This window comes from Lipophrys pholis (genome assembly GCF_963383615.2).
Source record: "Lipophrys pholis genome assembly, chromosome: 7".
Taxonomy (NCBI): Eukaryota; Metazoa; Chordata; class Actinopteri; order Blenniiformes; family Blenniidae; genus Lipophrys; species Lipophrys pholis.
The window spans coordinates 5,636,015-5,653,680 of record NC_137638.1 but is presented as its reverse complement, the minus strand read 5'-3'; the positions used below and the strand labels follow the sequence as shown (position 1 = coordinate 5,653,680).

The 17,666-nt window shown below is 47.7% G+C and overlaps 1 protein-coding gene across 1 annotated transcript in view; it reads right to left on the bottom strand.

Moving 5' to 3' along the window:
• Positions 1–441: 441 nt before the first annotated feature.
• Positions 442–17,666, bottom strand: part of abca2 (ATP-binding cassette, sub-family A (ABC1), member 2) — a 51,039-nt gene continuing 33,814 nt past the window's right edge. Inside the window, exons 14-49 of the mRNA XM_080468434.1 lie at positions 17,405–17,578; positions 16,776–16,878; positions 16,199–16,313; positions 15,504–15,694; positions 14,884–15,034; positions 14,576–14,780; positions 14,325–14,489; positions 13,732–13,912; positions 13,438–13,650; positions 12,531–12,727; positions 12,228–12,415; positions 11,952–12,125; positions 11,586–11,706; positions 11,033–11,305; positions 10,576–10,797; positions 10,374–10,476; positions 9,768–10,093; positions 9,007–9,220; positions 8,815–8,920; positions 8,612–8,723; positions 8,126–8,186; positions 7,736–7,910; positions 7,540–7,655; positions 7,250–7,397; positions 7,051–7,174; positions 6,560–6,692; positions 6,365–6,485; positions 5,437–5,615; positions 4,594–4,735; positions 4,338–4,472; positions 2,588–2,691; positions 2,399–2,491; positions 2,026–2,128; positions 1,815–1,952; positions 1,440–1,649; positions 442–1,240 (exon numbers count right to left, since the gene is read on the bottom strand). Of these exons, the coding sequence (XP_080324560.1) occupies positions 1,205–1,240; positions 1,440–1,649; positions 1,815–1,952; positions 2,026–2,128; positions 2,399–2,491; positions 2,588–2,691; positions 4,338–4,472; positions 4,594–4,735; positions 5,437–5,615; positions 6,365–6,485; positions 6,560–6,692; positions 7,051–7,174; positions 7,250–7,397; positions 7,540–7,655; positions 7,736–7,910; positions 8,126–8,186; positions 8,612–8,723; positions 8,815–8,920; positions 9,007–9,220; positions 9,768–10,093; positions 10,374–10,476; positions 10,576–10,797; positions 11,033–11,305; positions 11,586–11,706; positions 11,952–12,125; positions 12,228–12,415; positions 12,531–12,727; positions 13,438–13,650; positions 13,732–13,912; positions 14,325–14,489; positions 14,576–14,780; positions 14,884–15,034; positions 15,504–15,694; positions 16,199–16,313; positions 16,776–16,878; positions 17,405–17,578 (5,552 nt within the window). The 3' untranslated portion in view covers positions 442–1,204. The remainder of the gene's footprint in view (positions 1,241–1,439; positions 1,650–1,814; positions 1,953–2,025; positions 2,129–2,398; positions 2,492–2,587; positions 2,692–4,337; positions 4,473–4,593; positions 4,736–5,436; positions 5,616–6,364; positions 6,486–6,559; positions 6,693–7,050; positions 7,175–7,249; positions 7,398–7,539; positions 7,656–7,735; positions 7,911–8,125; positions 8,187–8,611; positions 8,724–8,814; positions 8,921–9,006; positions 9,221–9,767; positions 10,094–10,373; positions 10,477–10,575; positions 10,798–11,032; positions 11,306–11,585; positions 11,707–11,951; positions 12,126–12,227; positions 12,416–12,530; positions 12,728–13,437; positions 13,651–13,731; positions 13,913–14,324; positions 14,490–14,575; positions 14,781–14,883; positions 15,035–15,503; positions 15,695–16,198; positions 16,314–16,775; positions 16,879–17,404; positions 17,579–17,666) is intronic.

Genomic DNA, 17,666 nt, shown 5'->3' with positions numbered 1-17,666 from the left:
ACATCCTCACCCTCGCCTGAGGGCATGACTTCTGGGCCATGACGGAAAGAATGAGATCGCAGATATAAACGGCCAAAATGAGTTTTCTCGACAGGCTGGCGGGCGTCACTCGTCACCCTGTGAGATAGAGTGAGTCTCTCCTGGATGGTGGAACTCTTCAAAGTGGAGCTGTCACTCCTCCACATTGACAGGAGCCATTTGAGGTTTTTCATCTGATCAGGACGCTTCAGAGGTTTACCAGGCGAGTCCAAATGGGAGGAGGCCCTGAGGACGGCCCAAGGACTCTGGAGAGATTAAATCTCTCGTTTGGTCTGGGAGAGACTTAAAGAGTCTTAAAGAGCTGGAGGAACATGGAGGGGACAGAGACGTCTGGACTCCTTTGGTCTATGTACTACCACCCAGATGGATGTAATGAAAATAAAGTTTAAAAGAAGACACCAGCAGTTTGTTTCTCAGTTTAATGACCACCCTTTCAAACAGGAAACAAAAAATCCAGCAGAGGCAAAAGAATCACCAAGAAAACGCTCATCAGACTGCAGTTAGCCGTGAAAAGAATTAACACAGGAATTACTCTTTTTTTTTTTTTTTTTTCTTCAACAGGACATTTTACAACTCAGTTATCACAAAACTCATGAGAGAGAGAGAGAGAAAGAGAGAGAGAGAGCTGTTAAAACCACATGCCAAACAAAGAGTCGGAGAAACGTCCCAGAGTCCTCCGAGTTCCTGGAAATCAAAGTTAAAGTGGCGTATGATCCGAGAGCTCCTGCTGGCTGTCACAGTGATGCGATGCAGAGTTCATTCAGGCCTCAGGTGGACGGTCGGCACACCACCACAGGATGAAGCCCGACCCAGCAGAGCGTTCAGGGTGAAGAGAGAGAGGGGCACCACCAGCACCAAAACCAGCCGGTTAATGTCTGTCACAAAGAAACATGGCCGCCCTCTCACCAGATCCGCTCCGTCGTCCAAGACGAACCAGGACAACAGTCTCATGACGTCTGCGGGTCAGGACGAGTTCAGTGCTCCGGCCCCTGAAACCACAACCAGAGGTCCCAGACGCCCCGGCACACACAGATTTGGTCTTCGAGGTTCAGCTCCTCTTCTCAGGCTCAGAGTGCTGACATCACTTCCTGCTCACTGACATCACTTCCTGCTCGCTGACATCACTTCCTGCTCGCTCCGCTCCACCCTCTGATCCAGAAACGCTTCAACAGAGAGTGTCAGTGCTGAAGGACAGCTGCACCTGACACACACACACACACAAACACACACACACACACACACACACACACACACACACACACACACAAACCCCCACACACACACACACACACACACAAAATAAATTTATGTGATGTGTTAATGTTAAAAACTTTTTTTCTTTCGGAAAAAACAATAAAATTCAGTTACGACCCCCCCCCCCCCCTGCTCTCCGCCCTCACCCTCTCCTCCTCAAAGCTGATCAGTCCTTCGTCGTCGTCGCTCTCCAGCTCGTCGGCCGCCTCGCTGATCAGAGCGTTCAGCTCCGTGTTGGCTGGACGAGCCTTCAGCAAGCTGAGGACGCGCTGCAGCGGGGACTGTCCTCCACCGGGGGGCGACACCTCCTGCTGCTCCAGGTTGTCGCTCTGCTTCTTGGCAAAGTTGACAAACACCTGCAGGAGGTATGAGAAGGTGAGGAGGTGGTTCTCTCTGTTTGGGGGCGGGTGTTGTTGAGGAGGGGGTTCTATGGTTTATTCTGGGTTTCTAGTTCTATGTTTTTGAGGAAGGGGTTCTCTGTGATTTGGGTGAGTGGGTGGGGGTTCTTGGTGTTGACTCACGTTGTCCAGCGTGGTCTGGCTGACGGAGTAGTCCTCGATTCCCAGCACACCCACCACCTGCTCCATCTTACTGAAGACCTGAGCCAGCGACATGCGCTCCGACTTGAGCTGGTACTGCACCTTGGTGTGGTGACGCTCCTGCGGGGTTCAGACCTGGTCACACCCAGCACACGCCAAAGCAAACGAACCAGAGGGATTGTGGGTAACGCACCTTCAGCACGGCTTCGGGGAAGTTCCTGTTGAAGAAGCGAACCACCTCCTTCACGTTGGAGCTGCTCTTGGTCCGGACGGTGATCATGTAGCCGTCTCCAAACCTGCAGCGGATCATCGAGTCGTCCACATCGGACCCGGTCCAACATTTAGATCTCTTTTAAACTGCTGTTTTCAAATCTTTTAGTCGGTTCCAAAATCTCTGTCAAAACTTTTTTCATCTCTTTGCTGTATTTATACACTTTTCATTTGTCTGTATGTTCTGCATTTTGTTCTGTATTTTGTTCTGTATTTGGCCATGTGTGTGTGAGTTTTGATGGTTGTAGCCTCCGTTAGCCGTACCCTGCATGTAGAATGGAAGAGGTTGTGCTCACCTGTTCTTCAGGTGCTGGATGCTGCCCAGACACTTGAACCTGCCGTTCACCATGATGCCCAGTCTGGTGCAGAGCGCCTCACACTCCTCCATGCTGCAGGACGGATGGATGGTGGCACACATTCACACCGCGTTAAAAAGAAAAAAAACACCCAGAGAGTGAAAACGGCAGGAGGGGGCGGAGCCTCACCTGTGTGACGTCAGCACCACCGAGCGGCCCGTCTTTATGATGTCCAGGATTAAATTCCACAGGAATCTGCGGGCCTTCGGGTCCATCCCAGTAGTTGGCTCGTCCTGGAACGCCCCCCCCCCCCGAAAAACACACACATCAGACGCCACAAGGTGACTCCCAAAGTGTGGGAGGTTCGTGGTCATCCCATAATCCAAACCCGGTGACCCTGTAACTCGGTGGTTGTCTAAACTTAACCCCTTAACTCCTATCCCTGTGATACAGTATTCCTTAACCCTAACCCAAGTGTTCCCAAGATTAGTAATTGAGTTTGGTATTACTACATAATACACACACATACATATATATTTCTATGTTGTTTTTAACTTTTGTAAGGAGACCTTCAGTGTCTCTAGTGATGGCCAAATGAAGCTTCATGAAGCCTCATGAACCACGTTCCCCACTAGAGGGCACAGTTTGTTTGAATATAGAGGATAAAAGAATGGCAAGTATGGAGCTAGATCCAGGTCAAAAAGTTTGTTCATTTGAAAAAAAAATATGATGGAAAAAAAAATGTTTTGAATCTGAATGTTCAAGGTTTTGATACTGTATTCCAAATAAAAATGTCAGAAAAAATCGTAAATCAAAATCGCGATTTTTTTTTGTGGAGGTAAAACAAAAACCAAAAAACACTTTTGTGCGCGTCAGAAAAAGTTGAAAATCAAACTCGAGATATTTTTTTTCGGCGGTAAAAAAAAAAAAAAAAAAACCCTTCGTGCTCTTCAGAAAAAGTTGAAAATCAAACTCGAGATATTTTTTTTCGGCGGTTAAAAAAAACAACCAAAAACCTTAGTGCGCGTCAGGAAAAGTCGAAAATCAAAGTCGATATTTTTTTTTTTTCACGGAGAGACGTCTATCCATCCCTCATCATTTGCCCGTAGATGTGAATTCACATTAAATCACTTAATTCTGACTATATTGGGTTGCTTACTGCTTATGGACACGTGATTTTACACAGGATTTCCTTGATTAATAAGAACATTTAAATAAGCAGCCCGGGATCCGTGTCTTTGTCCTTCGTACTCGACGAACTTCCGCGACGAACAAGTCAGCAGGCTGCTCTGTCTCTTATACTGATACCGATGATAACTGCACCATGTTTAGGAGCTAAATTCTGTTCTGAAGCATCTTTTCACCACTTCATTAAACTGTGATGCATTTTGAGGAAGCAGTCACACGCGCTGGCATGTGGATGGACGGACTTTGTAAAAAAAAAAAAATTTGCCACCGTGAAAAAAAAAAATCTACTTTGATTTTCGACTTTTTCTGAAGTGCACAAAGGTTGTTTTTTTTTTTTGTAAGCCTCCAAATTTTTTTTTCTTTAGTGGCCCTGATGCTCTTCCGTAGACCTGGATCTGGCTCCATAGGCAAAGATGTGTGCTTTCAACGATTTGTTGAACAGACACTGCCATCTAGTGGCTTCAGAAAATAAAGACCGTCACTATGTGTTTCCCTCTAACCATTAAACTACATGTGGCTCCGAGTGTGAAGCAGCCTTCAGCACTGGACCAGCGGTACTGAAGGTGTATGAGGCTCTGAAGGAGGCTTCCTTTAATACGAAGAATTTATATTCTAATTCTTTCTAGTCTATTTTTGTCCAAATTGTCCTCAATATTTGGGTTGAATACAGTGAAATGACAGACCATAATAAGAGTGTTTTCTAATCGGTCCTGGCCCGTTCACTTTCTGTTGGACTCTGGGATCTTCTCACCAGGAAGATGAGTGACGGGTATCCGATAAGGGCGATGGCGGTGGACAGCTTGCGTTTGTTGCCTCCGCTATACGTGCCGGCCGGTTTGTCTGCGTACTTGGACAGCTCCAGCTTCTCTAACGCCCACTGCACCACCTACAGGAGACAACGGGTACTGTCAGCCCCCAACACGAGAACCACGACCTGCTTCAGGTCCTTACTCAGTCCTTACTGTTGGTTTAAAGTGTGTGTGTGCGTGCGTGTGTGTGTGTCACACCCGCTCCTGGTCCTTCCAGGGAATCCCTCGGAGGCGAGTGTAAAGCTCCAGATGTTCTCTGGCGGTCAGGTCGTCAAACAGAGCGTCGAACTGTGGACAGTAACCGATACTCTGCTGCACGCGGAGCAGGTCCTTCAGGATACTGCACACACACACACACACACACACACACACACACACACACACACACACACACACACACACACACACACACACACACACACACACACACACACACACACACACCAGTCAGCCAGAACATATGACCACCGGTCCTGCACATCCCACAGATGCTGAATTGGACCGAACCATTTCTGCAAAACAAGTCTAAACCTGAACTTCAATGCAAAAAAAAAACGTGTCCATGATTATGAAAAATGACAGAACTAGTTAAAAAAACCAAGATTGATCCTTTCAAAGTCATTTAAAATATGTCGAAACGAGTCCAAACTCTGTCCTCAACTAGCATTACATACTGTATGTCCAAAAGCTGGATGAAATGAACTTAGAAATAAGCCAGAAATCTGTTTGAAATTCATATAAAACCTGTTTCAAATAGGTACATAACCCACATTCAGTTTATGAAGTTAAAAATGAATGAAGAATATATTCAAAACCAAGATAAGAGCAGTCCAGAATGTGTCCAAAACGTATGGAAATACAACAACCTAAATTATTTCAGAAAGCAACAAAAAAATGACTGAAACTAGTCTGTAAAATGTCTAAAAATTAAAATAGACTAAAGTACATTTATAAACCTGGTCTGTAAGAGGTCTGTTTGTTCTCTTTGTATCAGGGGTCATGATCCTGATCGGACCATCCGGGTCACTTCCTGTTGCTGACCTGTTTCCGTTGATGAAGGCCTCTCCTCCGGTGGTGCACTCGTCTCCCGTCAACATCTTGAAGGTGGTGGTCTTACCGGCCCCGTTCACACCCAGCAGCCCGAAACACTCACCGGGCCGGACGCCCAGACACAGCCGGTCCACGGCCAGGATCCGACCCATCTTCCTGGACTTGTACACCTGGAGGGAACACACACACACACACACACACACACACACTCTGTTAACAAGATACAAAAATAATGAGTGGATCTTCATAAAAATTCATAAATTTTGATGATTATCCAGATTAAAATAATTGTTACAATTGAAAATGTTCATTTTGCAATATACTGTCTGATCTTGTGTTTTTTTCAAATTATAAAATAAAATCACCAAACTAAATAAATGAATAAGTGAAATAAATGATTCCATGATTGCACTTGTTGCTATTGTTTCCATTGTTACGGCGTTCAACTTCTTGGAGAATCAGCCGTTGCTCATATCCCCTATGAGAACAGTTCTTAGCAGCAAATCCAGCCACATGTGCGTCACCCACCGCGACGCTGAAGGAGATATCTGCATATGCGTCAGAATGCAGAATGAAGGGGGCGGGGCTTATAAACCAAGACATTTCTATTGGATGCAGAATGCGGACAAGCAATCACGCCCAGAAGGAGTCACCTCTGTTCTGATACTGTTTTACAGGAAGACATTTTCACCTCGAACTGGCTAATAAAGGATTCTACTGAGCAAACTATGTAAACGAAAGACAAACATCTTCAAAGATCGCCAAAAACATGTGAGAACAAACAATCGAAACGAGTCCAGCAAAGCAGAAAATATTACTTCTGGGTAATACCGCTCATACTGACTCATTACCAACGATAAGTTGGTACAACAAAGAAGTCAAATTTCTCTCCTCTGTTTAATTCCTGCTGGCGTCACACCTTGGTCAGGTTCTCGATCTTCAGCATGTCGTTTTCGGCGTCCCCCCGCAGGACTCTTCGTCTCTCACAGGCCACGTCCACGTCATCATCATCGATGGGCTGGCAGCTGACCGGCACCCTCCTGGACGGAGAGCGCAGGAGTTTAGTGAAACAGTAACTGGGGAGGGCGAGAGGCAGCCGCGTTGCGGGACTCACGGGGGTTTCCTGAGGAAGTTGTACTGGCAGAGGATGGTGATGAGAAAGCCCACAAAGCCTTCGATCGTCATGGCAACCAGTCCCCGGGTCACGATGTCCCACTCGAAGGGAGACTTCATCTTATCGAACTGACCTGAAGGACACGTCCACAACAACCTTTAGACAAAACCCAATAAGTCTCTTCAATGTATTAAATCTTTAACGTCATGGAATCAAGACTGGATTCTTTTGAGGAGATCGCCGTCATTTAGTCCTGATCAGGTTTAACAAAAAAAACCATAAATACTTCATTTACTATGTCATTGATCTGTTGGAAATGACTGATATATTGATTATCTGATTGATTGGTTATTTGGTTGGTTGGTTGACTGATTGTTTGGTTGGTCGATTGATCAATTGGTCAGTTGGTCCACTGACTGACTGACTGGATGGTTGGTTTATCTTTTCAGGCTGTCAGCACTGTGACTGGTAGAAATGAACTTGTTGAGTACCTATCTTAGCGTAGTACTCGTTGATGTACTCGTTGTAGGCCATCTCCATCAGGCCGTGGCCCAGGTTGTAGTTGGGGAAGATGAGGAAACAGGACTTCAGGTAGCTGTTGACTTTTTTCAGATCCTGCAGAGGGAGGAGCAGCGGGTGTGAAACAGATGAAAGTGTTGCAGGTGGAGCCCGGACGACCCTCACACCCACCTTGTCGTGCTCGAAGAGCTGCAGGAGGAACGTAGCCACGGTCGCAGTGATGCCGATGAAAAGGTTGATGACAATGAGGAAGACGTACGCGGTGCTGGGAACCTCGAACCAGAAGGAAGCTGGGTACATGATGGGGGTGATGGACCACCTGGAGGGGACAGCGACACTTCCTCAGGAGAGAATTCTCCTCACAGCTGAGTACCATGCTAGTACCGCATACTCGTAGTAGAGTTAAGAGTATCTTAACCACAGCGCAGCTCTTGAGTACAGGTTAAAAACGAGTGTCTCACCCGTAAAGCAGAAAGAGGGAGAGAACAGCCGGGAAGTTGGTCGGGGAGGTGTAGGCGGGCAGGTCGAACACAAACAGGATGATGACGCAGCACGTGGCAGGAACCAGGTAGTTGAGCTGAGGACAGACATGTTCAGAACTGCGTCACACACCCTGCAAACACACACACACACCTCTTCACGTCCCGCAAAACTCACCATGTCCCAAATGTAGTTAGCCAGCCAGTAGATGACGGGGTCGCAGCCGCTCACAAACTGCAGGTGTTTGGCCTTGGTGGACTTTTCTGCCACAAGGAAAACCACAAAGCTGGCGGGAACGAAGGACATGGCCACGATGATGAAGATGGCAATCACCACGTCAGTCCCCTGCAGCCTGGACACACACACACACACAAGAGGCCGTCTTCATAACAGTGTATGTGTGAGGATTTCATCATGAAAATGCACATGACTCGTTGTCCTGCAGAAACACTTCACCTCGACATGATCACATTGTGATCACACTATGACCAAAAGCAGGGGGTGAAAAAAATGAAGAAACTCCTGATTAATCCGATCTACAAGTGGCAGGAAGAAGAATGAACTTACAGGTAGTCCAGAGAGAGGCTGGCACTGGTTCGATTCATTGGATGGTTGGTCAAGGTGATACCTGCAGAAGACACAACGTCATGTTTCATTGTGTTTTGGTCACAACGTTCACCCTGGGACATTTTCTTTGTGCTGCTGCTGCAGGTTTCCACAGCTGGGAGCTCTTTTTTAATGTACCCCACTTCTTTCCATTCATTTCTACAGCAGCATGTGATGTCATTATCATTACCCCCTCCCTCGTGGTCTTCGCTCTCTCCATTTTGAAAAAGTCCCTTCACTTGTTTTTCATTGAAAAGCAGCTCAGAAACTTTTTTCTTGGTCCTGGAGGGCCTCCATCCTGCATGTTCTAGGCGTCTCTTTACTTCAATACACCTGAATTTATGTTGTCATCATCACCTTCAGTGAAACTAAACACTGTTGAACACGCTCAGCCACAGATTTCTGTGGTGTGATCAGTGAATTCACTGCCACAGCCTGCGTCCTCACCGTAGGCGGCGGGGTTCCCCTTGGAGGAGGGCAGGTTGGCCCTCAGGATGGCGTTGTTGAGCACGTTCAGGTACGTGGGCATGCTGTGGTAACCTTTGTTGTTGAACAGGATCTGGAACACAAGGGGGCGCTCACTCAGAGGCTGTGCCCAAATCTAATAATCTAATCTGGAATCTTCCACTCGGTCTGCGCGGCGGACGTACCTGTGCTGATCTGCGCACGGCGATCTTACGCACCATCGGAGGAATCTGCCTCCCAAAGGATGCTGGGATTGATTTCTGGATGTTTCCGACTGTCAAACCACCGTATCTATAAAAACAAAAAGAGCAAGAGAACTTGCGGTCAGAGATGTGATGGAGCAGCTCCTCCACCATTTCCTCCAGCAGCAGTCCTACCTGTGCAGTCTGAGTCTGTCCGATGTGAAGAGCAGGTACTCTGAGACGTTGCGGCCCGTTATGTCCACCAGGATGTCGCCCGTCACCACCTTCATGAGGGGGGGTCGCCCTCCCACCCCGCTGGGGCAGGAGAAGCCCGTCCCCTGCATGGAGCAGGTGCAGCGCACCGGCTCGTGGATGGACAGCGGGAGGGTGGGAGGAGATGTGACGGGCTCTGGGAGGACGGGAAAGAGGACTTCTAATCTCTGCATTGTTCCACTCATTCGTTCTTTGCTTTTTGAGTTGTTTTAAATGATATCTTGTGTCAGTGAGTTGGATTTAATTTAGCTTTTATCTTTTTATGATGGTTAAAACGTCTGCTATGAGAGTTCGGGTCACAACAATACATTAAGTCCAAAGTTACTGTATTCGTAGTGTTTGCTTCGGCGTTAGCCAGCATTATTCTGCTCATGGTTTCTATGTCACTTTGCTGAAAGTGGAGGAGCCTCAATAATCTTGAACTAATTCCGTTCTCCAGACAGCAAGCAGGAAAGGTGTCCCACTGGAAGTAGCATTAGCATTAGCCTGTATACACAGTGGCTGTGGTTAGCATTAGCATGCTCAAATAGCAGTTAGCTTCACTTTCTACGAGGCGGGTCTGTCTGTAACTTCAGCTAACGTCCATATTATAGAGCATCTTCCTCCACTAACTGATGTATCCCAGCCAAATCAGCTGCGACAGGATAGGAGTAAAAGGTGAAGTGAAGGCAACAAACACTCACCGCGGACTGTAGTCGGAGGCGCCACCGTGAAGTTCCACAGCCCGTCCACAAACCGGGGGTCGGGGTCATCTGAGGGGGCTGGAGAGGGGGGTGGGGGGACGAAGTTAGAGAGGGGGACACCCTGCGTGAAGGAGTCCAGACACATGGAGTCGAAGTATCGGGCGGCCAGCGTCTTCGAGTTGTTGGCAGAGGGGTTGAGGGTCTGGGCAAGCTGGTCCAGGGTGCTGTTGAAGGGCGTCTTGAGGACACAGGTTGCACCGACACCCGACGGCAAGCGGAGGGTGTTGATGATCTTCTGTGGGCTGGCGTCCGGTGACAGTTTACTCCTGGGGGCCGGGGACAGGCATGGAGACATTTACTCCAAATATACAATTGATGAGTCACAAAACAAATCCCGTCTACACACTCATGTCTGCTGCAGTGGATTTGAAGTCGTGTTTGATTGTATTTGAAATTAAAGATTATTTCATTTTTTTTAACCATTTGTTATTTAATTGAAGTAAACAATATGATAATGAAAAAGCTATCAATCATGTTTGAATGAAACACAGAAACACAGCTGACGTGTCCTGTATGGAAACACGCAGAAAACCAACAGGGCACTACCTGTACTGAGGCCGGTCCTCGTTGGCGTAGGGGATGAAGTTGCCTCTGGGTTGTGTGTAGTTGTGATACTGAGACGGAGACAGAATCAGTGGAGGCAAATCTCCTGTGAAACGGAACGAACAGGAAAAGATTTGTCACTCTTAACTGATCAGAAGTCAATCATTGAACTATGTCAGCTCCCAAAGCCAGTTTACTGCCTCACCGATCTCGGGCACGGACAAAGCCACGGTCATGGCCACGCAGACGAAGAAGGCGGGCAGGAGGATCTGGGAGAAGAGGCCTTTGGTGTTCCTCTTGGCGCAGTGGAACCTCTTGACGATGAGGCCGTGAAACTGACTCAGCTTCAGCCACCAGCCCTCCAGCTTGAAGCTGCCCTGCCCCTCCAGGATCTCCGGCTCGGGGGACGAGGGGTTCTCCGCCTCCCCTGAGGGCCAGGAGATGAGGGGGTTCAGACATGTCAGATATGGAAACAGCATAATCACAATAAAAACAAACAAACAACCAAGTTACTCATTATTACTCAGATTTAAACAGTTCTTAATTATTGATATAACTACACATTACATCATTATCATTATTTTCCTAATTGCTGCAGACAGAGACTGTCAGAGTGTCCTGGTTTGGCTTCACAGTGATGTTTGGATGACAGACAGTCATACCCCTCAGACTGGCGGAGTCCGACTCTTGGGCGTTGTCAAACAGCGGGCAGTAGTCGCCGTAGAAGTCTGCGTACAGCCCCCCCTCGTCCCCCCGCACTGAGCCCACGGACGAGGAGGACTTCAGGGAGGACTGGCTCTGGCTCAGCTTGGAGCACATCACCAGGTTATTCAGCTCCACCTCCGGCTTCTCGTTCTCCACCGAAGGTCCAGTCTCGCCCTGCGGCCCCACCGAGGACTTCCCCACGGAGCTGCCGCCTGGCGACCCCTTCAAATCTGCCGAGACAGGGGAGGAGAGGATTACCAGATCAGTCCACAACTAGACCAATCAACCATGACTGAACTTTGCACAGACTCTTTATAAAGGACAACAGGACTCTGTTGGTTAGACACCTTGGTGGACAAATATCAAACATATGGGAGCCAGCTGAGGAAACGACTCCGGAACCAGTGTACGGTACGTCATATCAGCAGACTCAGCTCACACATTAGATGTAAAGACAGTATCAACCCTCGAAAGCATTCAGCTGCCAGTGTCTCGGTATGGTAGTCTCACCAGCATCGCTGTTCTCCAGAGACTGATCCTCCTCTGACACTTTGAGGAAGACCTCCTCCAGCGTGGTGTCCATCACTCCAAAGCTGGTCAGAGCCAAGCTGTCCAAGCTCTGCTCCAAAGCCTGCAGGAAACCCCAGAAGAAGAAGACCGGAGATCATGCACACGTTGGAGTACGTGCATGATCACAAAGGTACAACACAGAAAATATCTTTCAATAAAGTCCACAAATAAAAGTCGTGGGATGGCAGGCTGATAACGGCTACGAACATCAGCATCTCGGTAGTTTAGAGTAGTTTTTCCCAAACTATGTCCAAATCAGCCACCAGACTTTTCTTGCTCTGGTCGGAGGAAGGTGAGAAGCGGTACCTGGAACAGCCTCTCGAAGCAGCCCTTCTTGACAGCCTCTGAGGGCAGGACGTAGGACAGCTCGGTGTTGGAGTCGGACACAAGCAGGCAGGACGCCACGAACTGCCGGATGAACTGGGTGACCCGAGCTTCCGAGCAGGGCGACAGAGAGGACGGAGACAGAGACGAAGGGGGCTGCAGCTCACCTGGAGAGACGTCACAGTCGACAGTGTCAGAGGAAATCCACACCTCAAAGCAGCTCAAAGCATGGGTCAATGAATGCACCCCTGGTGGTCTGAGCCGGGACTCACCACGGCCTTCGCTCTGCTTCTTCACCAGCGTCAGCTTGTATCCGTCGCCGTAGGTGCTCTTCAGGAAGAGCGGCGAGCCGCAGCACTTCAGCTTCCCATGTGAGATGATGGCGATGCGATCTCCAAGCAGGTCGGCCTCGTCCATGTGGTGAGTGGAGAGCAGGATCGTTCGGCCTGAGCAGGAGGACACACACTGAGTCACACCGACAAGAGAAGGATTCACACACATACAGGCTGAGATTTAAACATACAATGTAAAGAGTTCAATCAAAGGAACCCTGACACTCACCCTGTTTGTACTTGAGGATGAGGTCCCAGATGGCCCTGCGGGCGTAGGGGTCCACTCCGGCCGTGGGCTCGTCCAGGATGACGGCCCTGGAGCCGCCCACAAAGGCGATGGCCACAGACAGCTTCCTCTTCATGCCCCCGGACAGCGTCTGCACCAGGCTGTGACGCTTGTTGGAAAGCTCCAGGTCCACGATCATCCTGCAGCGTGTGAGGGGAAGGTCACCTGCTCATATCTGCACTCATGTTCTCATCCTCCTGAAGGCAAACCCATCGATTTCACTCTAGTTAAATCACAACTGAATTTGTCTCGGGGATGTCAGTCCAAACTGTTCAAAAGGACATTAAGCTTTGGTCTACATGTACCGTCCACCTGTACACTGATGACGCAGTTAACGTGGATTTTATACAAGTCCAGATTTCTCTTCTTCTTCTTTAATGCAAAACTAATTTTATAGCAACAATTTCTAATTGAACAAGAAGAAATGTTGTGAAACAACACTCTCCTTCATGCACCTCCTGGGATTTGCATGTGCCTTACATGAATGTGCTTCTGGAAGTCTGTCAATGTATTAATCTATTTATGATTCATGATATTCAAACATTCAGCCATGATCACTCTGGTAACTGCTTTAGTTTTCAGATTTGGAAAAACAAAATCTCCCAGTTGATATTACCGATAACTTATAATGTCATTCAATGCACCTCTGATAGAAATGTGAAGCCCACTGATGTGGCCTGTACCTCTCTGAGTAGGTTTGTTTTTTGTTTTTACTCAGCTTTATCACATGTATAAATCTCTTGACTGTACCCAACTCTGAGAAGGATTTTTAAAGGCTCTGGATAAAGAGACTGTGTCAGAGGAGTGACTGTCAGAGGGGTGGTGGTGATGGTGGTGGGGCGTGGCTCACTTGTCCATCTCCTTGCGGATGTCGTCCTCGTCCATGCCTTTGAGCCTGGAGTAGAACCACAGATGTTCCTCCACGCTGAGCTTGTCGAACAGCACGTTGTGCTGTGGACACATGCCCAGATTCTGACGGATACGCTCCATCTCCGTCCGGATGTCGTGGCCATAGATGGTCGCAGAGCCCGAGGTGGGCGGGAACAAGCCGGTCAGGATGGACCTATCAAAATAGAGCTTGATTATTGAACACACATACACAGACAAACACACCAAACACACAATCTATCTCTCTCTCTCTCACATGGTGGTGGTCTTCCCTGCGCCGTTGTGTCCCAGGAAAGAGACCACCTGGTTTTGGTGCAGGTTGAGGCTCAGCTTGTTGAGGGCCAGCTTGCTGCCGGTCTTGTAGACTTTGGTCAGTTTGTCGATGCAGACCACCAGCGGCAGGTGACTCGGCTCCTCCTCGATGCCGCGCATCTCCTCTGGAAGAACCAACACCACCAAATGACAGATCAGAGGGGAACAAACCATTGACACAGAACCTCCTCCCTGAAAATACTAATTTATTTTGAATACTTCTAGTCTTAAAAGCTTTTAATATGACACCGGCATCCTTCTAATGCCAGCTGCTGCTGTGTCTAGAATGAAACATGATAGAATAAGTGGAACAAGTGGAAATGAGTCTCATGTAACTATAACTCGACGTCATCTTCCTCCCACAGACTGATGGAACCTTAGCTATCATCCAGATTATAGAGCATCTTCCTCCACTAACTGAGAAAGTTAACATCAGCTAACATCCAGATTATTGCTTCATTGTATCTGACTTGGTGATTCTGAAATATTAAAATCCCATCAATGAAAGTCATCCCGGTTGGCCACGATGATCCATACCAGACCTCCGCTGGTCCATCGCACAAGCCTGGTCTTCCTCCATCACGCTGAGCCTGGCTGCTCCACCTCCGCACCACGTCCAATCCCAGGTCTCCACACGCCCGCTGCCCAACCAATAGGACCTCTGCAGGGGGAAGTACCAAGGGCGGGGCAGCCCGTACATTCCTGGAGGAAACACAGACTGTGTGTTACATGTTCAAAGGAACAAAAGAGGAGGCTGAAAGTGACTGAAGCGGCGAACCCTCCCTCACCTGGATGCACGGCCTCGATGTACCAAGTGAGCACGCCGTACACCACGGCGTCGATGATGAGCATCATCATAGAGAGACCCAGGTTGAAGTCGTCACCCTCCACCGGGGACTGGCTGATGGTCCGCCACTGGATGCCCACTCCCGCCACCTCATACAGCGCAAAGTACTTGGAGCCCAGGCCAAACGCTGTGGTGGACATTAGAGACTGGAGGAGTGAGAACAACAACAACAACACAGTGAGCAAACAAGCTCCTGGTGGAGTTAGCATCAAGTTCAGAGATTGGTGAAGGAAAATGAAAAATCCTCACAGCGATGCACTTCTCGAAGGCAGTGATCTTATCGTGGGCCACCTCTTCCCTGATGGCAACGTACATGTAGGGCACGTAGCTCAGGAAGTAGATGATTCCTCCACAGGCTGAAGCCAGTTTGGCCTTTGAATAGATTACCGATACCAAGAAACTGGAAAAAAGCAGAAAAGTGAAGATTTCTTAAATGCCCTTTAACTTACAGCTGATATATTCCAAAGGAAAGTCTTCAGTGACCTGAAGTGCGTCGTGAAGATGATTAAGGACAAGTCCAATCCTACCGATTATATCATTCAAACATATTACAAGAAACCGATCATTCAGACTCTGAAAGCAACTTGAATTATCTGGACTTCGTCATATGTCTTGGAAGATGTTTCTCTCATCATCCAAGTGTAACTGAGGCCCTGTTTACATGACAGGGCTTTCAAGAGGAAACCTAAAACTTCGTTGTTCCCAAGGTGGAACTTTTCTAAAACACTCTGCATTAACATGCTTAAACAGCAGTCAGATTCCCTTCCTCAGTCTGTGCTGGTAGTTTATCTCAGCAGCTTGGTTTGATGCTGTGGAACAGTGGACATGTGATCGGAGCAGTGGAGGGGCCTCTGGGTCGAGGGTCTCACCAGAACATGATGGTGGCCACTGCGTAGATGGTGAGGAAGAGCCAGATGATGAAGGGGTCACTGTGAAGCAGCACCCGGCCGTACTTCAGGATGGCCGTGAGCGCTGTTACTGAGATGGAGAGCTGGACGAAGCCGGTGATGAACCACGCCACCCAGTGGACTGCGTTGTTCAGGCCCATCATCTTCATCACCTGGGGGAGCAACACTTTAGTTACACAAACATACACTGGTGACTAATTACAGTGACTATTCACAAATATTCAGCCGATTGAGGGAAAGCGTCATGTCTACTTGTTCTGCCGATAAGCAGTGTGACAGTTACAGGAAATTAGTCAATACAGCTCCTACTACCCTATTCAAAGGAATTACAGTTACTACATCAGTTACTGTAAATAAAAAGTCTACCTGCTGTGACACAATAGCTGGATGCTGGGTCAGCTTAATAACTGATTTATTTCATTAAGTTCCATTACATCCGTTTGTGGGAGGAAGATGCTCTATAATCTGGATGTTAGTCTCTTTGTTTTTGTGGAGTTTGCATGTTCTCCCTGTGCCCGTTGAGGTTCACACAATGCAAACACAATGGAACAGTGACTCATTTTCTTTTTGGGCCTGAATTGAAGTCTCACTGCCTTTCACAATAGTTGGGACAGGCTCCGCCTCCCGACAGTTAGACCAATCAGGAGAGGCCTCACCTCTTTGAGGCGGTGCTCCTTCTCGGCCACGATGTGCTGAATCATCATGGCGACGGAGTAAACCCAGGAGATGACCATGCACAGGGGCATCATGTGCTCAATGACAAACAGGAAGCTGCAGAGGACACAGAATGTTTCTTATTTCACTAAAGTTATCAGTCAGCCGTAACATTATGACCACCTGTCCTGTACATCCAGCAAATTCAGAATTGGACTGAACGATTCCTGCTTCGCTATTGGCTCCAAATATGTCCAAAACCAGCCATAATCCTTTCAATCATGTCTGAATTCAGTCTGAACAACTATTGCAAAACATATATATACATCCATGAAAAATTAGGATATATAGGGACATATTGGCACTGTTTTTAGAACAGTAACTGGAAACCTGTTGCTGATGATGCATGTCGCATACTGTGACGTTAATCTGAAGTCTCCATCTGTTTACATGCAATTGGCCATCATTTAAAGAAAAGGGTAATAAAATTAAGTCCAATAAAATTCAATGTAATTGAAGTACTTAATGAAAAAGTGAGTATAAAATGTGTTCTTTGTGAACATGAAGCAGGTTTCTTACTCGTCTCTGGTGTAGCACGGGTATGGGAACATCTGGACGTAGTTTCCAGGCTCGACCACGTCGTGTCCCACAAACGTGTTGATGATGGCTCTCTCGATCATATCTGGGGAGAAAGAAGACACTTCTTTCATGATCAAGTAATACATTCCTGTAAATAATGGCAGAAAAAACTAAAAAAGTGATTGATTATGACAATAAAATGAGTCACACAAATCGGAGTGGGCTCTCGACGGTTTGAAGAAGACGATTTGAAGACGAGGCTAGTCCTGAAGCTAACACCGCAGCTTTGGATAATGTTAATGCTGAAGCTAACACTAGTGTCTGTGGGCAGGGTAGCATAATGTTAAAGCGAAACTTTGAATAATGCTAATGCTAAAGCTAACAGTGGACTCGTCAAGCAGATTTACAGAAGACGGCAGCTCAGACGATGCTAGTGCTCTCTGATGCAGGATTCTGCAAGATCGACAAGAGCCTCAACGCCGGGGCAGGAGGAGCCTGTGGCGCTACAAGAGGGGCACAGAGCTTGCTAATTAGCCGCACAAATAGAACGTATAGAGAAAACGGCTCTCTGCTGATGGTAAGTTCAACACCAAGTGCAATAAAGAGACAGTAGTAAGAGTGGCTCTTACCTTGGATCCAAACAAAACCATACAGGAAGTAGAATTTCCCTCCAGTGTTGGGTCCTGGGCGCCAGTAGGCTCTCCTGATTTCATTGGTCTTCTCAGTGAAGCTGGAGTTTTGTCTGATTTTATAAAGAACATGTGGTGGCAAGGTTCCATCTTTGTTGGTCTGGAAAATTACACCTGGAGCAAAAAGAGAAAAGAAATATACAAATCGGCTTCCGAAACGCCAGTTCTATTTGTGGTAGTGTATCTTCCTTTTTCAGAATCA